This window comes from Poecilia reticulata, linkage group LG8 (genome assembly GCF_000633615.1).
Source record: "Poecilia reticulata strain Guanapo linkage group LG8, Guppy_female_1.0+MT, whole genome shotgun sequence".
NCBI classification, from domain to species: Eukaryota; Metazoa; Chordata; class Actinopteri; order Cyprinodontiformes; family Poeciliidae; genus Poecilia; species Poecilia reticulata.
In genome coordinates, this window is record NC_024338.1 from 14,355,813 (window position 1) to 14,374,638 (window position 18,826).

Here is an 18,826-nt window from a genome sequence, read left to right on the forward strand (position 1 = left end):
TTTCAAATAATGCTAAATGAAATACACTTTATTTCTGTCTTTTTAGTACATAACAATCACTTTAGGAAAATAAGACTTCTTAAGCAACGATCTACCCAAAACAAACATATTTACAATCTGCAACTGAAATTTTGTAACTGAAATGGTGAATGCACAAAACACTTAGTGTGACCTGGCAGGAAAATTTTAAGACCAGAAAATTAGAAAAAAAAAAAACAAACAAACAGACAAACCAAACATTTTCACCTGCAAATAAGATGCAAACTGGACTGTGAAAATCAACACTTTCCCAGGTCTGAGAGACCAGCACCTGGTTCTATAATGAACAAGATAAAATAGGAAAACAAAAATAAACTCAGCTGATAACTCAACTAGACGCAGTGTTTAGGCATTGTCACCGTAAAAACAATAACTAGAAGTGATGAGCTAATTTGTCTCTGCTCAAAAAGCATTAAATGAAAATGCCAAAGTGTCTTTCTTAAAATGTTACGATACAAAAAGTCTGAAATGTGCACAAAATGTTATAGAGAGGCGACCGCCCCCCCCGTTCTACATGGCCAGGTTATATGAAAAACAAAATACTTGTTCAGACATAATACAAGTGGTTAGCTAAATGACTGACTTTCATCTTAGAATTACGCAACATAAACACTACACAGTAGTGTTGTTTCCCCCCCTTCATTCTTATTTCACTAGCTCCCAACTTTGTGAGCCCTGGACGTGGTATCTACTGTAGATGCAAGGGAATCATTCCTCTGCATGCCATAAAACACCTCCCTGAGGAGTGACAGGGCAGCAGCAGTCACAGTCCAGCAGCCCCACCCTCACACTGGTCACCACTCCCAACTTGATCTCAGCTGCAATAGTCCATTTAGTCCACTTCAGGTTATGGGGTCAACAATTTCAAAAAGTTTTGTTGTCTGGTTTGGTTACCTTTTAGTGTCACCTTAAGGCGGTGGTCCAAACACAAAAAAGCCAGAAACAGCGGAGGAATGTTTGAAACAAAGAGTGATATAAAATAGCAGCGGATATAAGCATAGCTTAATACATCTGAAGTGATGTTTGACAAAGAAAAAAGTATTTATGCTTTTCCACAAATATACAGAGTATAAAACAATAAAAAATATAATGTAAGGGCAGTGAAAGGCTGATTTTTAAAGGCCAACACATTTTCTTTGAAACATAAATAAAACGAATGCTAAAGGTAATAGACTCGGCAGTAAGACCATCAACAAATACTCTAGTGTCAATGAATAGTTATATAAAATAAATGCATCACACTTAATATTGTCTCTGATTTTTTTTTTTTTAAAAGATTATATGTAAAATTCACAGCGATTAAATGCCCCTTATATTATAAATATCCAATGATGCCAAATGTATTTGACAAAGACTTGCCCTTTGAGGCTGGTCAGTTGAAGTGCTTTAAAGACACTCATCTACATTCTTGTTCATAACACTCATATATAAATTTGTTATTTACCACAACTCAAACATAACTACGGCAGAGCAATTTTTGAAATGTCGTTGCTAGAACCATTTTAACATTATGGTGGCAGTTTATATGAGAGGCTAGAACAGAAACAAAACTAAAGAGCAGTTCAGATAGATAAAAACAATAAATAAAAATAAACAAATTCCCTTCAACAATTCACTTTTTCTCTGCTCTACTTTTTAAATGTTTGTTAGTTTTCTGGAGAGTTTCCCCAAGTCTTTGAAATTAAAGACTTGGTTTTCTTCATATACTTTTTTTTAAGAATCAAAAATAGTCCATCCGTGACAGAATTACTTCATTAAATTGTCTGCAGTTTTTTTCAGACAACACACATTTCCCTTTACTTTTTTATTTCTCTGCCGTATTCACTAGCAGACGGTCCTCTTATACATATTGCCAGCTCAACTCCAAAGAAAATCTTGGAAACACTCTGACAGATAAAACATAGACAGACCCAAGAGCCAGTCTTTTTAACCCAGGTCCTTTTTAAGGTCGAGTCCGAATAACCTTCATGCAAACACCTGCATCTTGCCATTGGCCTCTGGGATTTGAGTAATTTGGGTCTGGTTGGGGACAGCGACGGCTGGGCTTGGCGTGGAATCTGACCAATCAGAGACGCAGTGGGGAGAGGGACTGGACCAGTGCTCTGGAGACTCTGGAGAGGGTGTCAGATAGGGGTGCTCACTGGGCAAATTGTGGAAATGCTTGGGTGTGGCATCTAATGTGGATGAATAACTGTGTTGGGAAGGAGGTGTTGGATAATCCTCGTTCCCTGCAGCGCTACCACTTTGCTGGGAGGAAAGGACCTGAGCTGGCTGGGCTGCTGCTCCTTGGGTGGGCTGAACAGGAGGCTGAGAGGACTGCTGAGGCAGCTGCTGCTGATGCTGCTGGAAGAATGATGGTGGAGGCTGCGAGGTTTGTGGGGTAGGTGGAGTGGACGTTCCCATAGGACCCATGCTTGGCTGGTTGGTGATGTTGTGATTAATGAGCTGCTGTTGCTCTGCAATGGAAGGCAGCTTCACTGGGCTGATGGTCGGTGTGGAGGTAACCGGTGTGGGCTGCAGCATTGGACTGCGGTAGAGCTGCTGTTGGTGCATCAGCATGTTCTGCTGCTGCATGGCTGGGCTCTGGACATGCATGCCTGCTTGACTACTCTGCACAATATTCACAACCTGCTGACCACACTGAGAAGATGGAGGCATGCGATTGTGCCAGTCAAACGGCACACTGACAGGACTGACCAGGCCCATGTTGACTCCCAGCTGGCCAGAACTCAGCACATAGCCGTGGTTGACATCTGACGCCATAGAGACACGGCCCTGCATGGCCATTGCTCCCACTCCAATGTCATTAATTTGGGCAAGCGATACAGCAAATGGGCCCCCTCCTTCCAACATGCTACTGTGAACCATCGGGGTGTTTGGAACAGACATGGAGGAATGGAAAAGACCTGGTGACTGCATGGCAACAGGTGACGTTGGATTGGTGATGTAGCCAGCATTGCTAGCTCCCCCGTGCGGTGAGTCTAGGGAGTCCACTGGGGACAGAGTAACCGAGCTATCCAATAAGGCACTCTGCATGTCCAGAGTTAGCTTCTTATTGCGAGCCTTTACTGACTCCTTGAGACTTGCAGCATGCTGGCCTCCAAGGCTGGAACCTTTGACCCCAGGCCGGCGGTTCTTCTTGCTCTGCGGGGTGTTCTTCAGACTAGGGAGGAAGGCACTGGGAGGGCACATGAGAGGAGACAGAGTGTGGCCTCCTGCAAGTTGGTGTCCAGCTGCTCCATGACTTTGGGGACTCCTCACTGTGTTGTATTCATCAAGAAGTTGTACAATATCGTGGTGCATACGCTCTAGAGCAATGTCTCTCGGCAGCCTGTCCATGTGGTCTGTAATTTCTCTGTTTGCAAAGTGAGCGAGCAGCACCTTCACTGCCTCACAACTTCCTTCGCGGGCTGCAAGGAAGAGAGGGGTCTCCTCCTGAAAAACAGACAGAAAGCACATGAAAATTAACAAGCTGTCAAATACAAACATATGCATCATGTATAGATTCCGTCCTTGTGTTTTTAAAATTACCTTGAGATCTTGCATATCTTTGTTGGCGCCATTTTTCAGCAGAGCAATAGTTGCATCTACATTGTTTACAGCTGCAGCCCAGTGCAAAGCAGATTTACCTAGAAGAGACGTCAACCATTAGGATGAAATATATTGGTTTTGCTTTAGTATTATCATGAATTTAAACCAAAAGATTTGGACATCTGAGACTTACCCAATTCATCGACTGCATTAACATCTGCATGGCATGTGATGAGTTCCTCAACCATGCCTTCCACTGCCAGTCGTGCAGCCAGGATTAGAGCAGTAGAGCCATCGTACATACGGGAGTCCAGATCGGTGGCGCGATTTCGAATCAAAATCTAAATGAGTGTAAAGAATGGGGGAAAAAAAACCTTTATAGTTATACCATACATTTTGGGAAAAAGTTAAAAGTCTTTGTACTGCTAATGTCATAAACGAACACAACGTCCTAATAACCGATTACCTGGAAGACACCCTGTGCATCCGCAGCCACAGCAGCATGTAGCGGTGTTCGTCCCGTGTTGTCTTGAGCATTGGCGTCTGCTCCGGCATCCAGCAGGCGCTTTGCAGCATCAGCACGTGCATAGCGAGCAGCCAAGTGGAGTGCTGTCTCACCGGTACGGTCTGTTTGTGCAGCGAGCGATGCACCCTGGTAGATTAAGTCAGAGATAATGTTGGCAGAGCACTCTTCACTCTCCTCCTCCTCTGTCACCTCAGGTTCTAGGCCGCCTCCACAGAATGATGCCAGCATCAGAGGTGTAAAACCATCTGGGATGTGAACAAGTGAAAAAAAAAAGTTAGTCATTTCAAGTGACCACCACCATGATTTGTGAAGAAAGATTAAAATGTATTGTCAAAAGACAGCTTTCACCCTAAAATTAAATTTCTACACCAACCTGGGCCTCGGACATTAACGTCCATGCAGTCACTTTCAAATTCTCCTTGAGGTGGTGTGAGGGCTATTGTGGGTGGTACACGGATGTCTGCAGCTACGAGATGGTGCTGGGTCCACTGTCTGCAGTCCACTGCATCTTCGCTGTCTGAGAGCATGCTCGGTTCCTCAACCTGAATTTATATAGAAATTTGGTAATATAAATTCTCGCACTAGCGTCAATTTAAAAGAATGCAAAATCTGTACAGTAAAAAAAAAAAACTTGTGTGACAAACCTTGAGTCGTTTGGCTTCTGGGCAATCTGAGTCCATCCACTGATCACTGTGATCACCGAGGAGAGATTCTTCAACAGTTTTTGGCATGTGTCTGATTACAAATTAAAAAAWAAAATGCAACAGCATAAGTTCCAGGAAAACCACTGAAACTCAAAACTGATTCCTACGATAATAGCAAGCTGTTTTGCATTAACGATTAACCCCAAAGTGTTTTAAGTTCTATTTACAAATAACTTACTTCAGTCCAAGAGCATCTTGACCCACAGGTTCCCTGCGGTTTTTGTTACTGCTGGGTTCCTTCTTGAGAAAGAAGCCTTCAGGGAACCAAAGGGTGCTATGTTCACGCTTCCGACGAGTTATCAACATGCCAATCACAAGGATGACCAAAACAAAAATAAACACTAAACATGGCACCATCCATTGGGTAAGTAGTTTCGACCAATCTGTTGTTGAAATGGGATCGATGGGGATCTTTTCTCCTGTTGTGGAACAAGAAAGCTTGGATTTACATATGCCTCATTTGAGTGACCCATCAATCTTGTGTTAACTCAGAATTCACACTTGCCTCTGACTTCCCGAAGAGGATAAGGGAAGTCGAGCATTTCTGTTGCAGATAGAGCTCCGAGATATTCTGCCGCGCTTTTAGCTGTCGGGAAACAGTCCTCTGAATCTCGAATGCACAAACGGTTGTCTATCTCCAGATAGACTATGGACCTACAAAAAAAAAGACGTAGAAAAAGGTGTTTTGTGTACAGAGCAATCCCCAGGTAATGATTCATCTTTTATATTTACAGTGTCTGACTAACCCAACAACTTCATGTTGATGTCCAAGTTCTCGTTTGAGACGTGCCTCTCGACGGGTGTAGGGAAGGATCATTGCGTCTCCATTTTTGTCCAATCTGAAGCGTACTGAAGTGTGCAGGATAGCACTCAATTTCTGCAAAAAAGCTTTGCCAGTGAGGAGAAGCTTGTCTGGAGGCAGAAGGACGACCAACACCAAAACACCATTGGCAAGATCCTCTGGAACCCTCTCTGCACAATCTAAGCCGTCCCAACCACACTCTTCTGTGTTGCAGCCCTGGTCACACTGACCATCAGCATAATGGGCGTCGCAGTAACTTGCATATATTGGACTGGAGAAAACAAAAGAACATGGATCATCTTAACTATTTTATGTTACTGTTAAATGGAAGGAACCAACCTTATCAATCAAATAAAACTCACTTGCAAATTTTCTCTTTGCTTCTGCAGTCAAAGTTGTCATACAGACACTCGGGGTTGTTACAGAATTCATCACACTGGCTATTGTTGAAGGCACGCCAACAGCGGGGGTCTGCGCAATGAGCCCAGGGATTCACTGCCAGGGAGCAGTCACCACCATCCCAACGACAAGGAAGTGTATTACATTCCTTGTCACAGACACTGTCATTGGCTTTGTCTTGACAGTCTGCCCTAGGGCAGGCGAGAGCTGGAAGCTCAGATTTGCTTTGTTCGCACCGCTTTCCCATAAATCCACTTGGACACTGGCAATGAAAAAATGGTAAGCTGATTTCTTCAGTGCACAGGCCTCCATTCTGGCATGGCTTGGAAGAGCACCCATCATTACTGCGATGCTGACATTGGGGTCCGCTAAAGCCTGACAAACATACGCAGCGTGTTCCCCTCTTGGTAAGGGCACAGCTTCCCCCATTGTAGCAAGACAGCTCCTGGCAGGACATGCTCCTTTCACAGTTTGGACCAGCATAACCCTAGAGATAAACATTGTTCAAGAAGTTTCTGATTACAACCTTTTGATATTGTCCTGAAATTTTGACATTGCAATTGGCAAACTGTAATGTGAAATTAGATGTTTGAATACTCAAAACTATTTTAAACTTACAAGTTGACATGTACAGGTGTATCCCAGAGGGGCGCTGCTAGTTACTGAACAGGCACCACCGTTATGACAAGGCTGAGATTCACACACACTGAACCTGTTCTGACACCTTCGTCCTAAAAAAAACAATTTGTCAGTGGTTACATTTCCAAACAGAATGCACTGTTACAGACCATCAAGAAGGAAGATTGTCTAACCTGTAAACCCAGGCTTGCAGACACACAGGTAATCATTGGACAACTGGATGCAGTCAAGACTATTGGTGGAACTACAAGGGTTCGAGAGACACTCATTTATGTCTCCTTCACATCTGTCTCCTGTGAAACCCGGTGGACAATTGCAGCGATGACCACCAACTCTGTCTACACAGGTTCCGTTATTGAGGCACTTGGGTGGAGCACCTCGTAGCCTCAGTGGTGGCGCACAGTCATCCTCATTAATCTCACAGAGAACACCTTCAAAACAGAAGATTATCACACACTAATGAATGTAGGTATTATCTATTTGACACAGAAAGTAAACTCTCTAGTGATATGCATAAGTTTTTGTTGCTTTTGTTCTTGCGTACCCAGTGTGCCGGGGGGACAGGAGCAGATATAATGTCCAACTAGATCAATACAAGTGCCCCCATTCTGGCATGGATGAGACTGGCACTCATTGATTTCAATCTCGCAGGTCTGTCCAGCGTAGCCAGGCATGCACTGTAATGATATGATAAACTCATTATATTGAAAAAAGTTAAAGGACAAATTGAAATCCCCTGCTAAAATCATCTTTGGTAAATTTTGACACTGAAGAATTGACTTGCTTCAGAATAAGGGATTTGACTTACATCACACTGGTACCCGCCAACATATGACCTGCAGGTGGCACCATTGCGACAAGGTTTGTCTTCACATTGGTCCACTTGTATTTCACAATAGCTCCCAGTGTAGTCAGCAGGGCATTTACAAATGTGTGAATTGCCAGAGTTGACGCAGTGACCGCCATGGTGGCAAAGCTCATCTGTTTGGATTCCTAATTTGAAAGATATTTGTAAATATTCAAGGTGCAGTTAAGAGTGCAGGCTCAGCGATCAAGAGCATAGAAAAGTCAAATACCCCTCTTGCGAGCCGCTGTTTCACAAGACATGTTTGGGATGTCACAGTAACGTCCAGACCAACCATTAGGACAATCGCAACTAAAAGACGCATCCTTTTGGCGACAACGTCCTCCATTCTGGCACAGAGACAAGCGTCGGCACCAGTCAACTGGCGTCTGAAAAGCCAAGAAGCAAAAATCAGAGACAAAAGAAGCAAATCTGAAATACTGAGCCTACAGAATAAATATTTTATGCCTCAAGCTCCTAACTTTACATTTCAAAAGTACTTAAGAGCTTATACCTGGCACCTGCTGCCTTCAAAGCCCTTTGGACAGGAACAGCGGAAGGACTCCAGGGCATCTTGACAGGTGCCTCCGTTTAGACAAGGCTGAGAGTCACACTCATTTACTTCATACTGGCAGTGGGAGCCAGTGAAGCCAGAGCGACAGGTGCAAGCATAGCCATTGATTTTGTCCGTGCAAGTCCCTCCATTAAAGCAAGAGCTGTAGAAATGTGAAAACAAGTTAAATTCATACTTTTTATTAGGAAATTTGGTTCAGGTTTACCTTAAGCACACACTTACCTTTCAGTGCAATCCGGAATATTGGTTTCACAGTGGATGCCAGTAAAGCCAGGTGGGCAGCTACATGTGTAAGAGTTGACATAGTCTGTACAGGTGCCTCCATTTTTACAGGGGAAACTTTGACATTCATTGATCTCCAGCGCACATCTAGGGCCTGTGAAGCCAGGCAAGCAACTACAGTGAAAGGAGTTCACACCATCTGTACACGAACCTCCACTTAAGCAAGGGTCTGAAAGGACAAATGGAGAAAATGACCTTGATCAGAACAGTGAATGTAATAGTATTATGACAGAGAGGTGCTGACAGATATAATATTTGTACGCAATATATTTGAAATGTCACTTACTGGGATAACAGTCATTGATATCTGTTTCACAAGTGAGCCCTGTAAATCCTGCTCTACAGGAACACACAAAGCCTCCTAGCGTGTTTGTGCAGGTCCCACGGTTTTTGCAGGGATTCGACATGCATTCATTCATATCTATGTTACACAACTGACCTGTAGAGTGCAAGAGATCAACACAATGAGATACGCTTTGTGAAAATGTAATGTAAAATGGATTATCTCTCAATAAATTGTAAGTACTGGTGCAACTGAATCGGGTTTTCTAACCTTGCCACCCTGGCTGGCAGTTACACTGATAACCCAGGTAGTCTGGGGTGTGGGTACAGACTGCGTGATTGGCGCAAGGGTTAGGGAAGCAAGGTGTGAGGACCTCAGCACAAGTAGGTCCACTATAGGGGAGCTCACACAAACATGTGAAACTGGCCACACCATCCACACAAGTTCCCTTATTTAGACAGGGGCTAGAAGCACATTCATTGTTGTTCACCTGGCAGAGGTTACCTGTAAACAGAAGCAGCAAAAAGGTGACACTTACAGTGTATAATTACATACTGTAGACTGGAAGTGTATAGTAACACTTACGTCTAGCCACAGTCTACAACTTGTGGCTAGATGCAGCTGCACATTTTATTCACCACTAGGGGGAGCCAGACAACTATAACTTGACGTTTGTTTTTGTGTAACTTTGTCCAATACTCACCTCTGAAACCTTGGCGACACTTGCAGGTAAAACCATTAAGTTTATCTATGCAAGTTCCAGCATTTTGACAAGGACTCGGTAAACAGTCATTCCTGTCCAGGTCACAGTTCTTCCCAACCCATCCAGGTTCACAGTCACAACGGTATCTGAAAACACAATAGTACAATCAGAAAGCCACAGATGCAAGTTCATAAAAATTGAACGGATGAAGACTAGGGACCTGTACTATAAAGCAAGATCAGGGATCTTGTTTTGATAGACCTGCTCCAGAGGAAGTTAGGTTTCATAAAATGAATTTATTTCAATTCCTCTTTTTCTCCAAGCCTTCTGTTTGGCTTTTCTAGAAACTCTGCTGTGTTTATACTTTAAATGTTAACATTTCCATATTGTTTTGCTGCAATGTTGGCACTTTTGATCACAAATATGTAGCTCCAGCTCAGTGACTGTGATGGGGAATCTGATTATTCTTACATAAATGCATTTTATTCATTTTTAGAAAACATGGGTTTACTTACTAAGTTGATGTGCATTTTCACATCTAGTTTATTAGGATCATCTAAACATATTCCAGATATTCCAAACCTGCTTTGTTGTACAGAATCTTAATATATAGTGCGGTAAGCATGATTTGCTGCTAAAACGATTCATACCCGTTTGTGTCCTCTCTGCAGGAGCCATGGACACATGGGCTGCTGCCACACTCATCCACCTGGGAGTAACAGTAAGGGGGTTTAAAGCCTTCCGGACACTGGCAGTGAAATCCATTTTCTTCATCAATACACGTTCCCCCATTTCTACAGGGGCTAGATGCACACTCGTCTATTTCCACATTACATTTAGGACCTGGAATGAGAGACATTAGGCACATTTCAGTATTTCCAGTTTAAAATCAYTGTTTGTTCCATGAAACTTRTAGTTTTAWTTCCAGAGAGACTTGCCTGTAAAGCCCGGTTTGCAAACACAATCATAGCGGTTGATACCATCTTTGCAGATGCCATAATCACAAGGGTTACTGGCACAATCATCAAAGTTAATCTCACAGTTTGTACCTGAGTTAAGAAAAAGGAATCACATTATTCTGTAAAAATAAATAAACCTTTTCACGATTAAAGAATGCAAAATTCAGCACATTCTGTGMCTGAACAATTCGAATAACATCTATTGTGTATGGAGTTGTCTCCTACCTGAAGTTCCATGCTGGCACTGACAGATGTACTTATTGACCCGGTCCACACACTTGCCYCCATTCTGACAAGGATTGCTGTGGCACTCATTAAGTTGGTTTTCACAGCGATAGCCTGTATATCCGGGATCACAATTACATGTGTAGCTAGCAATGCCATCTATGCAAGTACCGTGGTGGCATGGGTCTGGTTGACARTTGTTGACATTTATTTCACAGAGTCTCCCTTCGTAACCTAAAAAGAAAAAATGCATACATGATTAGGTTTCTAGTGTGTAACAGCAAGTCAACTTACTGCTTTCTCCCATAGCTCATTGTCTTTTTTTTTAGTTTATCCATTGCTATGTTTAATTCATTGGTTGTTTTTTTTTTTTTTTTCATAAAACATTCTGATGTTTGTACTCTGATGACTATGGTTTCCCATGCATTTGTCTGCACACCAAACTGTTGGTTTGTGCTGTGTTTGCAGTGAAATGTTAAGATGGTTGAAGTAATAAAAAGGGCCTTCCAGTCCTGTGCCTTTGTTCTCAGTGGTGCAGGGAACAATAGACAGCACCATGTCAAACAGGGCCACTTCACTCAACAGAAGGGGCCCATAAACACAGCCAATACCAAGCAGCTGGCCACTGAAACAATGAAGCAGGCTCCTCCATTGGCATAGTTACAAACAAACATGTTAAATTTCAAGACACAGTCAGCAAGCTTAAACAAACAAATTTTACGACAAACTGTATGTCATTGTGAGTTATGTGCCTTTGTGTATGGATGTGACTAAACACAAAGGGGTTGATGTCAAAACTGCAACATAAGGTGTTGTGTGGGGTTTTAAGAAATGAACAGATGTCGAGGTGATGACCAAGGCTCTTTTCTAGGCAAACTGCTGGTCCTCTGTGACCTCATGATCCTGACACCCAATGAGAGGAAAAAGGAGGATCAGGGGCCACTTGGCCAGCAGACGCCCAAAGAAATAATTCACCCCCAAACAATGAATACTTATTAAACACCAAATAACTGTTTTTAAGATCATCTGCTCCACTGTCTGAGGAGACGCTGGTTTGTGTAGAGCTAACACCTACCTACTGACCACAATTATATGTAAAGACCCTTACCTTCAGCGCACCGGCACTCAAATCCATTGGGCCGGTCATAGCATTTTGCTCCATTCTGGCAAGGAGTGCTAGCACACTCATCTATGTCAATTTGACACATGGTGCCAGTAAACCCTGGGACATGCAAACACAAAGGTTAAAGGTCAGACAGACGGTCCAGTGAAAGGGTCCAAGCCTAGGTCAGAGGGCAGCCGCAGAGGCCTGTAGTTCGGTTAGTCRTGTCTGGCTAAGGTAGCTTTAAAGGCTTCTTTCTTTGTTAGAGACTAGTGATATTTTCATTGCAACCAACACTTATCTGACCATTACTAGGCAGTGACTAGGTTTTAAAAAGATTCCAACAATTAGAACAATTCTTAAAAAGATTAMTTAGCATTCAAATCAATTTTGCTGTCATGCTATTGACATTTCCATTAAGCTACTGTACATATTGTGTGAACAATCCACATTCAAATATAATAATACAAAAAGAGTTTCCACGCTGAGAGAGTTGAACAAGCTTTAAGTCTTTGAGCACAGTGCCAAGTGATACATTGGCAACACACTGTTCAGTTGATTAACAGTGTCAAAATGGTTTCTGTGTTTGGTCCWTGGGCTACTGAAGGGGTGTTTAGAGGAGACGGTGGGATTGTTTTTCTTTTTCTTTTTGGGACCCCCACACCTCCTCCTCTACTTCTTGCTTTAGGCCCACCATCTCAATGGCTAGATAGGGGCTGGAGGAGGAGGGGACGTCTGTCCCAGATGTAAATTGCGGACCTGGAAAAGAATCTCATTAGCAGAACTGCTRTCCCCCTCAGCAGCACTACCAGGGCAGGATGAGGGAGAGCTGTCCCTTCCACATTCCACAGAGGAGGGAAGCAGGGGTCACAATAGTGCCTTTGTTCTGGCAGGAGGATCGGCAGTCTTTAGGGCCGGCCTTTTTATGAGTGGTGGCTCTGTATACCAACAGGCAGAAGTAGCATGTAGTCCATTGGTACTTTGGTTTTTACATATTTAAATTGAGTTTTTCACCTCTTAATTAGAATTAAAACTCWAAACAGACTCCATGGACCCAAAAAGAAGCAACTGATATTAGAGTAATTCAGTGAAGCCTACCTGGCTGACAGGTGCAAGTGAAGCCGTTGACCATGTCCCGACAGATGCCATCATTCACACATGGGTTGCTCTCACAGTCATCAACGTCAATTTCACAGAAAGTCCCCATATAACCTGGAATATAGAAGTTCAATCTTAATTGCCTACTTTTCTTATTGTTGCTGCAAATTCATAATTAATGTAAACGTAAGTCTGTTCAAGAAAGCACAGATTGATGTGAATCCGGAGGAAGATCTACAAAGAACTCATTAGACGGCCCAAAAGATTCCAAGACCATGTCCAGTGGTGCCACTTCACTGACCTGGAATCACCACACCCAGCTGTCCACAAAAATGTCACCTCCCTGGGTCAATGTCCCATTCACCAGATACATGTTATACATTCTACATTGGCAAACTATGGACGGCTAGTCCTTTGAGATGAAACAGAATGTGAATGAGAGTGCTGCCCCTGGGGAGAGGCTAGCGTGGAATCAGAAATAATCAGAAGCTCCACATGAGCTTTGCCAGCCTGACGATGAGAACGGTGATGAGGAAGGTCCTGTCTCTGGAAATGAAGGAGGGGGAGAAGGGTGGGCTCTGGGAAAAAGCCTCTTTCCCTCACCGTGTCTATGAGGGGTGCAAAGTGGAGCACAGAGGGGCCCTATTGTTCCACTCCATTCCCACCACTCTACCTCTCATTAGTATTCACAGCACACTCCTCCCCCTAACTGTTTGCCCTCTCTCACATCCAGTCCTATAGACCAACCTCCCAGTTCTAATTTGTATAGTACCAAAGACCCCACGACATACATGTAGGACTGTGTGTGTTATTTTGACTATGTTTTAGGGTTCAAATAAAACTGTACACAAACTAATACCCACTGGGAGTGCAGTGTGGTACAGAAGCCACTGATCTCCTAATGTCTGATGAATTGTGTTACATAACAGCCTACAATTTAAGTCTTTATGGCAGAACAACAAATTGTGTTTAAGGTCAAGTTTAAAGACATTGTTCTCCTTGGGATAATGCTAACCTTATGGTTTACTAATTGTCAACCCAAAATTTTGTTCTGAGGGCGACTAAGGCTATGATGGTAGGAGTTCATGCTTTTACTGGTGGGTTGCCCAGCTCAAACCCCCACTTGGTCCATCTCAGTTATTGTGTCCTTGGGCATAGACCTTTACCAGCCTTGCCTGCTGGTGCGTTCATGTCCAGTGAACTTGATAAAGCGCTGTGCAAGTACAGGCCATTTACCATTTGGTCAGACGATTTAGATCCAAGCCCAKTCATCAAGAACTACCACATTGAARTTTTTAGATGCATTTTTCTCTAACACACCTGAATCAAATGAATGGCTCATTATCTCCGCAGAGATGAATGACTGTTGGTGAGACTATTCAGTGGTGGATCAGGAGTGCATCAAAAAGTTGCTCAATGGTAGCTCTTCAAGAATAGACTTGGGCAATCATGGTTTAGATTTACAAACAAATTAATGTCTTTTTAAGAGTTTCGTTTTAAAAGTTATCAAAAGGTAAAACTGAATAAGTATGGAACTGTTCTTTTATCAGTGAAGAAAAATATACATGTAAAATAACCCTCTTATTGAAGGTAAAGTTTAGTATGATTACCTGGCATGCATATGCAAGTGAACTCTCCAATGCGGTCCAAGCAGGTGGCATCATTCTGACAGGGCATGGAAAGGCATTCATTGATGTCAATTTCACAACGTGGGCCAGCATATCCACGACCACACTGACACTGAAAGGAGCCTTCTGTGTTCACACATTTTCCAAAATGCTCACAAGGGTTTGCACCTGTCACCAGAAGGCATATGATCAGTAACCTTATATATTTGGTACAATCACAGATTGAGACCTTAAAACATAAAAAGTTAGGAGGAACCTTACCAATGGAACACTCATCCATATCTTGATTGCAGGCACCRCCCACAAAACCAGCAGGACAAGTGCAAATAGCACGACCATTAAGGGGATTGGTGTCACACACAGCGCCCTCATTACAAGGGTTGCTGACACATGCATCGTCCAAATGACAAAGCAGACCTGTGAAACAGCAAACAAGAACAACATATTCACTTATTTAGCTCACAGATAAGAGACAGCCACAGGAACAACAATAAGCCAAACAACATACCTGTCTTCCCAACTGGACACTCGCAGAAGAAGGATGCTACACGGTCATGGCACGTGGCACCATTGAAGCAAATAGCTATTGCACAGTCATCGATGTTCTCACTACAGTCATCTCCAGTCCAACCATTGACACAGACACATGTATGACCACCGATGGTGTTGAAGCAAGTGCCTCCGTTATGACATGCATTGGGTTGCATGAGGCACTCATTGACATCYTCAGCACAGTATTGTCCTAAAGTGGAAAATCAATACACTCGTTCAAATACAATCATTGTGTTTTAAACAATACATTTAAAGTATGTGTCATAAAATGTACCCGTCCATTCTGGTGGACACTGGCAGTTGTACGTATTGACTCCATCCACACATAGTCCCCCATTCATGCACTTGTGACCTGGGCAGTCGTCCACATTGTTCTCACAGTTGTGTCCCTGAAACCCTGAAAACAATTAACAGAAAACCAAATCAGTATAAAAAGACACAGCCACACACCCTAGCTGATCAAATATGAGGTGTCATCTAATAACAATACTAAGCAATTCTACCCCTAAGCACAAGTTACATTTCCCACACAGTAGAGGRTGTGGGGAAATGTGGGTAGTAAWAGTTCAGAAGGTGAGKGAATGTTTACATCTATGTTTGACTTTTCCCACACAATGCCAGCTACAGGAGTGATTCCTGACTGCTTCAGAGGTCTGACCTACCCTCCATGTTTGCTTGTTTTATAATCTCTCACAGTTTCAATGACTTCCTCCCTGGCAAGAGACATTTCCTGTCAGGTCCCCAGTGGGAAACCAGAAAGCTCATAAAGTAAATTCCTTCTGTGGTGAAAATAGTTGACTGGAGAAGAGAGCAGACATGCAGCCTCTTCAACTTTCCCACTGCCCATCTACCACCAGAAGCCATTATTAATGGGCAGGAAGCAAATCTGAGACACAGGATAGAATCCCACGAAACAACTCTACTAACTACATTATATTACAGWGCTGGAGAAATTTATTTAATTCTAGCACCCTGCAAAGAACCAGGAAAACAATGAGAAGCAGATATAGACTGAGTGTGTTGGTTCTATAGAAAGGCAGCTGTTGTACCTGGTAGGCAAGCACATTCGTAAGAATGGTCACTTGTTTGGCGACAGGTGCCCCCATTGAGACACTGAGATGGGGCACAGGGTAAGGTAGACACCTCACACGTACGACCACTGTACCCTAGTGGACACTGGCAGCGGAAGGACCCAACCAAGTTAAGACACAGGCCACCATTGAGACAAGCACCAGGTTTGCGRCACTCATCAATGTCACTGCGGCAATTCTTTCCTTGATAGCCAGGTGGGCAGGAACAGTTGTAATGGTTATTCCAATTGACACAGCGAGCCCCGTTAGCGCACGGACTTGTGGCACAAGCGTCAATGAGGGAGCAGTCTTGACCTGAGGGYCATAGAAATTCATTCAGTTAAACATTGGAAATTTCTTAAACCAAATTATTGTAATGAAGCCTTACCTCTGAAACCTCTTTGGCACACACATTTGTACTGTGGAAAATCATTGACCACATCACTTTTGCAAGCTGCTCCATTCAGACATGGGGATCGATGACAGGGATCCAGGTGTTGACAGAAAGGGCCAATGAATCCGGGACGACATCTGTACAAATACATTGGAATTAATTGTATCTCAATTTCCAATGTGCTGATCATCAGATAAYTCAGTCTCTATAACACCTTGGAGAGGTTGGATATTYGCTTTGTACATTCAGCAATGAATCTGAGCCCAGGAATGATTTGTGATTTGGTGTTTACTGCATAAGTACACATCATGCGATGCATTATTCTAGCAATGACCACATAAACCAAATTTAAACTTTTAAAAACTAAAGACAGCATTTTCAATGGGTATCCATTGGTTCATCAAGATTCAAGATAAATCTGTTACTTTAAGATGCAGAGCATAATTGTCTTCACGTCATCCAACATTCTTCCACTGTGTCATTTTTTCCGGATCACAGTATGTACATTTTCCCAGACAGGAGGAAAACACACACGCACACACACACATTCTGAAACAGCAGTCTAGAAACCTAACAAACATCAACAAATCGTGTCTTAAGAAAAAAAAAAACATGAATTATAAAATTACTTTTGATGAAAAAAAATAAAACAGCTGTGGTGTGGGAATKAAATGTCTTAAGTTCTGTTTTATTGTAGGTGAGAAGGGTATTTCTGACAGGTGGGTCAATCAGACAAACATATCTTTAAACCATTGAAAACCTCTAAAAGTTAGAATTTGAAATTGTTTTTGTCATTGTGCAAGAAAGGACAATGAAATTTAACAAATAGGAATTTTTGAAGAAAGTTAAAATAAATATATATATATAAATAAAGACATTTGTGCAAGCATTTTCTCTGGTGTTTTTTTTTTCTGTTACTTGTGTGTTATTACAGAACACGACTTTGATCACTGCCAAAACATGGGTAGCCAATGTTGTTCCATACAAAACCTGCACAGACACAGTTGAAGAGCTGTTGCTAGGTAAACATTGTCACCATATTTGCCAATTTCAGGATGACATTGGCAAATTTCATCTGAAATGCCAGATTTTGTTGAGTCTATGGTAGAGTCAAACAAAATATTGAATTGTAATCTTTATTGCAATATTATCCATCCATCCACCCACCCACCCACTTTTTTGGTCAATTGTACTTAAGCTCCTCATTGCAGTTTTTAGCAGAACTATCACAATTACATATCCTGATATTGGAAACATTACTTTATAGTCATTTGGGACATCAGATAAAGTTTGCTGAGCCGTTAACAGTATACCCACAGTTAGAACTGGCTAAGGCAAAACCCTGGCTTTTAAGGCTATTTGATGATAGTAGCTGGACAATGACAGCTGGGTTCCGGCCCGCTGTAGATTTTATAAATTTAAATAAACTCTTTAGATAAATGCCATTTTTGCTGACCTTTCTTATTAGCCAGGGCTGTACAAAATCAGAAATTTTTTTTAAATACAATAATATAACAATACAGATTACAATAAASTCACTTTTTTATTATTTATTTACTTCCTTTAACATCACATATTGTCCCACMACTTTCTGTGTGCTTTAGCATTTCAACTGCTACATCAGGTGMGGATATTAGACTTAGAATGCACTTCAAATATATAATACAACYAAATATTACATAATTAGGGATTGGAATATATCACACTCTGATARATGCAATGATGACTACAATTTAATATATTGTACAGCAATACGATAAGTGTTCATTACGAACTGTAAGTTGAACATTTCATCTTGAAAGTTCATATGTAATAACTGAAGTGCTGTTATCTCCTCTAAGTAGATGAGCAKAACCAAATCTACATCTTTCTAAAACTGTTTTCTGTCTGAGAAAATTAACAGAGATTTCTTGGTTTAGTTTAGATTTGGTCTTTTCTTGGCTTTACATGGAAGTTAAAATSGGAGAGCAGCAGCGATTAACGCAAATAAGGACATTCACACATCTACACAAAATTTAATAAACAAATATGAAAATATACAACATGTTCTTAACAAATGTACTATTTAAGTAGTAACAAAAAATCTGGGACCAACAAATGCATTCTGCAATAATTTGCCAAAGGCAAGCAGTAAAGAGCTGATAATTAGTTGGGTTGTTAACATGAAGCTGCACTCAAGTACTCGTGCTGAGAAAATGTGTCTGCACAGATACTAAAGCATCTTGTCCCTCYCRCAAATCCTCTCTGAACACCAGCTTGGCTTTTCCTTCCACAACTCCCTCCTCTCACGCGCTGAGAGGTCAGATGTCAGAGGTCCTCTGTCTTATTGTGATGATAATGTCACTTAGGCAGCAGAGTGTGATGTGGTTCTGCTAGGCGGGAGAAACTGCCTTTTATAAGATGCAATTGATGGTTAGAAAGACTTAGAGGTGAAGAGAGTAGTCTGGTCCAACAGGAATGTCATGTCATATT

General features: G+C 42.1%; 1 protein-coding gene across 1 annotated transcript; it reads right to left on the bottom strand.

The window, feature by feature from the left end:
* Positions 1–16,520, bottom strand: notch3 (notch receptor 3). The gene is made up of 31 exons (XM_008416023.2): positions 16,349–16,520; positions 15,940–16,275; positions 15,165–15,287; positions 14,847–15,080; positions 14,600–14,755; positions 14,321–14,506; positions 12,711–12,824; positions 11,619–11,732; positions 10,511–10,744; positions 10,265–10,375; positions 9,977–10,169; positions 9,327–9,472; positions 8,894–9,127; positions 8,627–8,779; positions 8,281–8,509; positions 7,999–8,200; positions 7,717–7,873; positions 7,449–7,633; positions 7,185–7,317; positions 6,814–7,071; positions 6,620–6,732; positions 5,965–6,488; positions 5,547–5,873; positions 5,306–5,454; positions 4,979–5,219; positions 4,741–4,831; positions 4,470–4,638; positions 4,037–4,341; positions 3,764–3,911; positions 3,571–3,668; positions 1–3,474 (listed from the first exon to the last, which is right to left on the bottom strand). The coding sequence occupies exons 1-31, from the start codon at positions 16,503–16,505 to the stop codon at positions 2,005–2,007; spliced, it is 7,290 nt and encodes a 2,429-aa protein (XP_008414245.2). The 5' UTR covers positions 16,506–16,520; the 3' UTR covers positions 1–2,004.
* Positions 16,521–18,826: the final 2,306 nt, after the last annotated feature.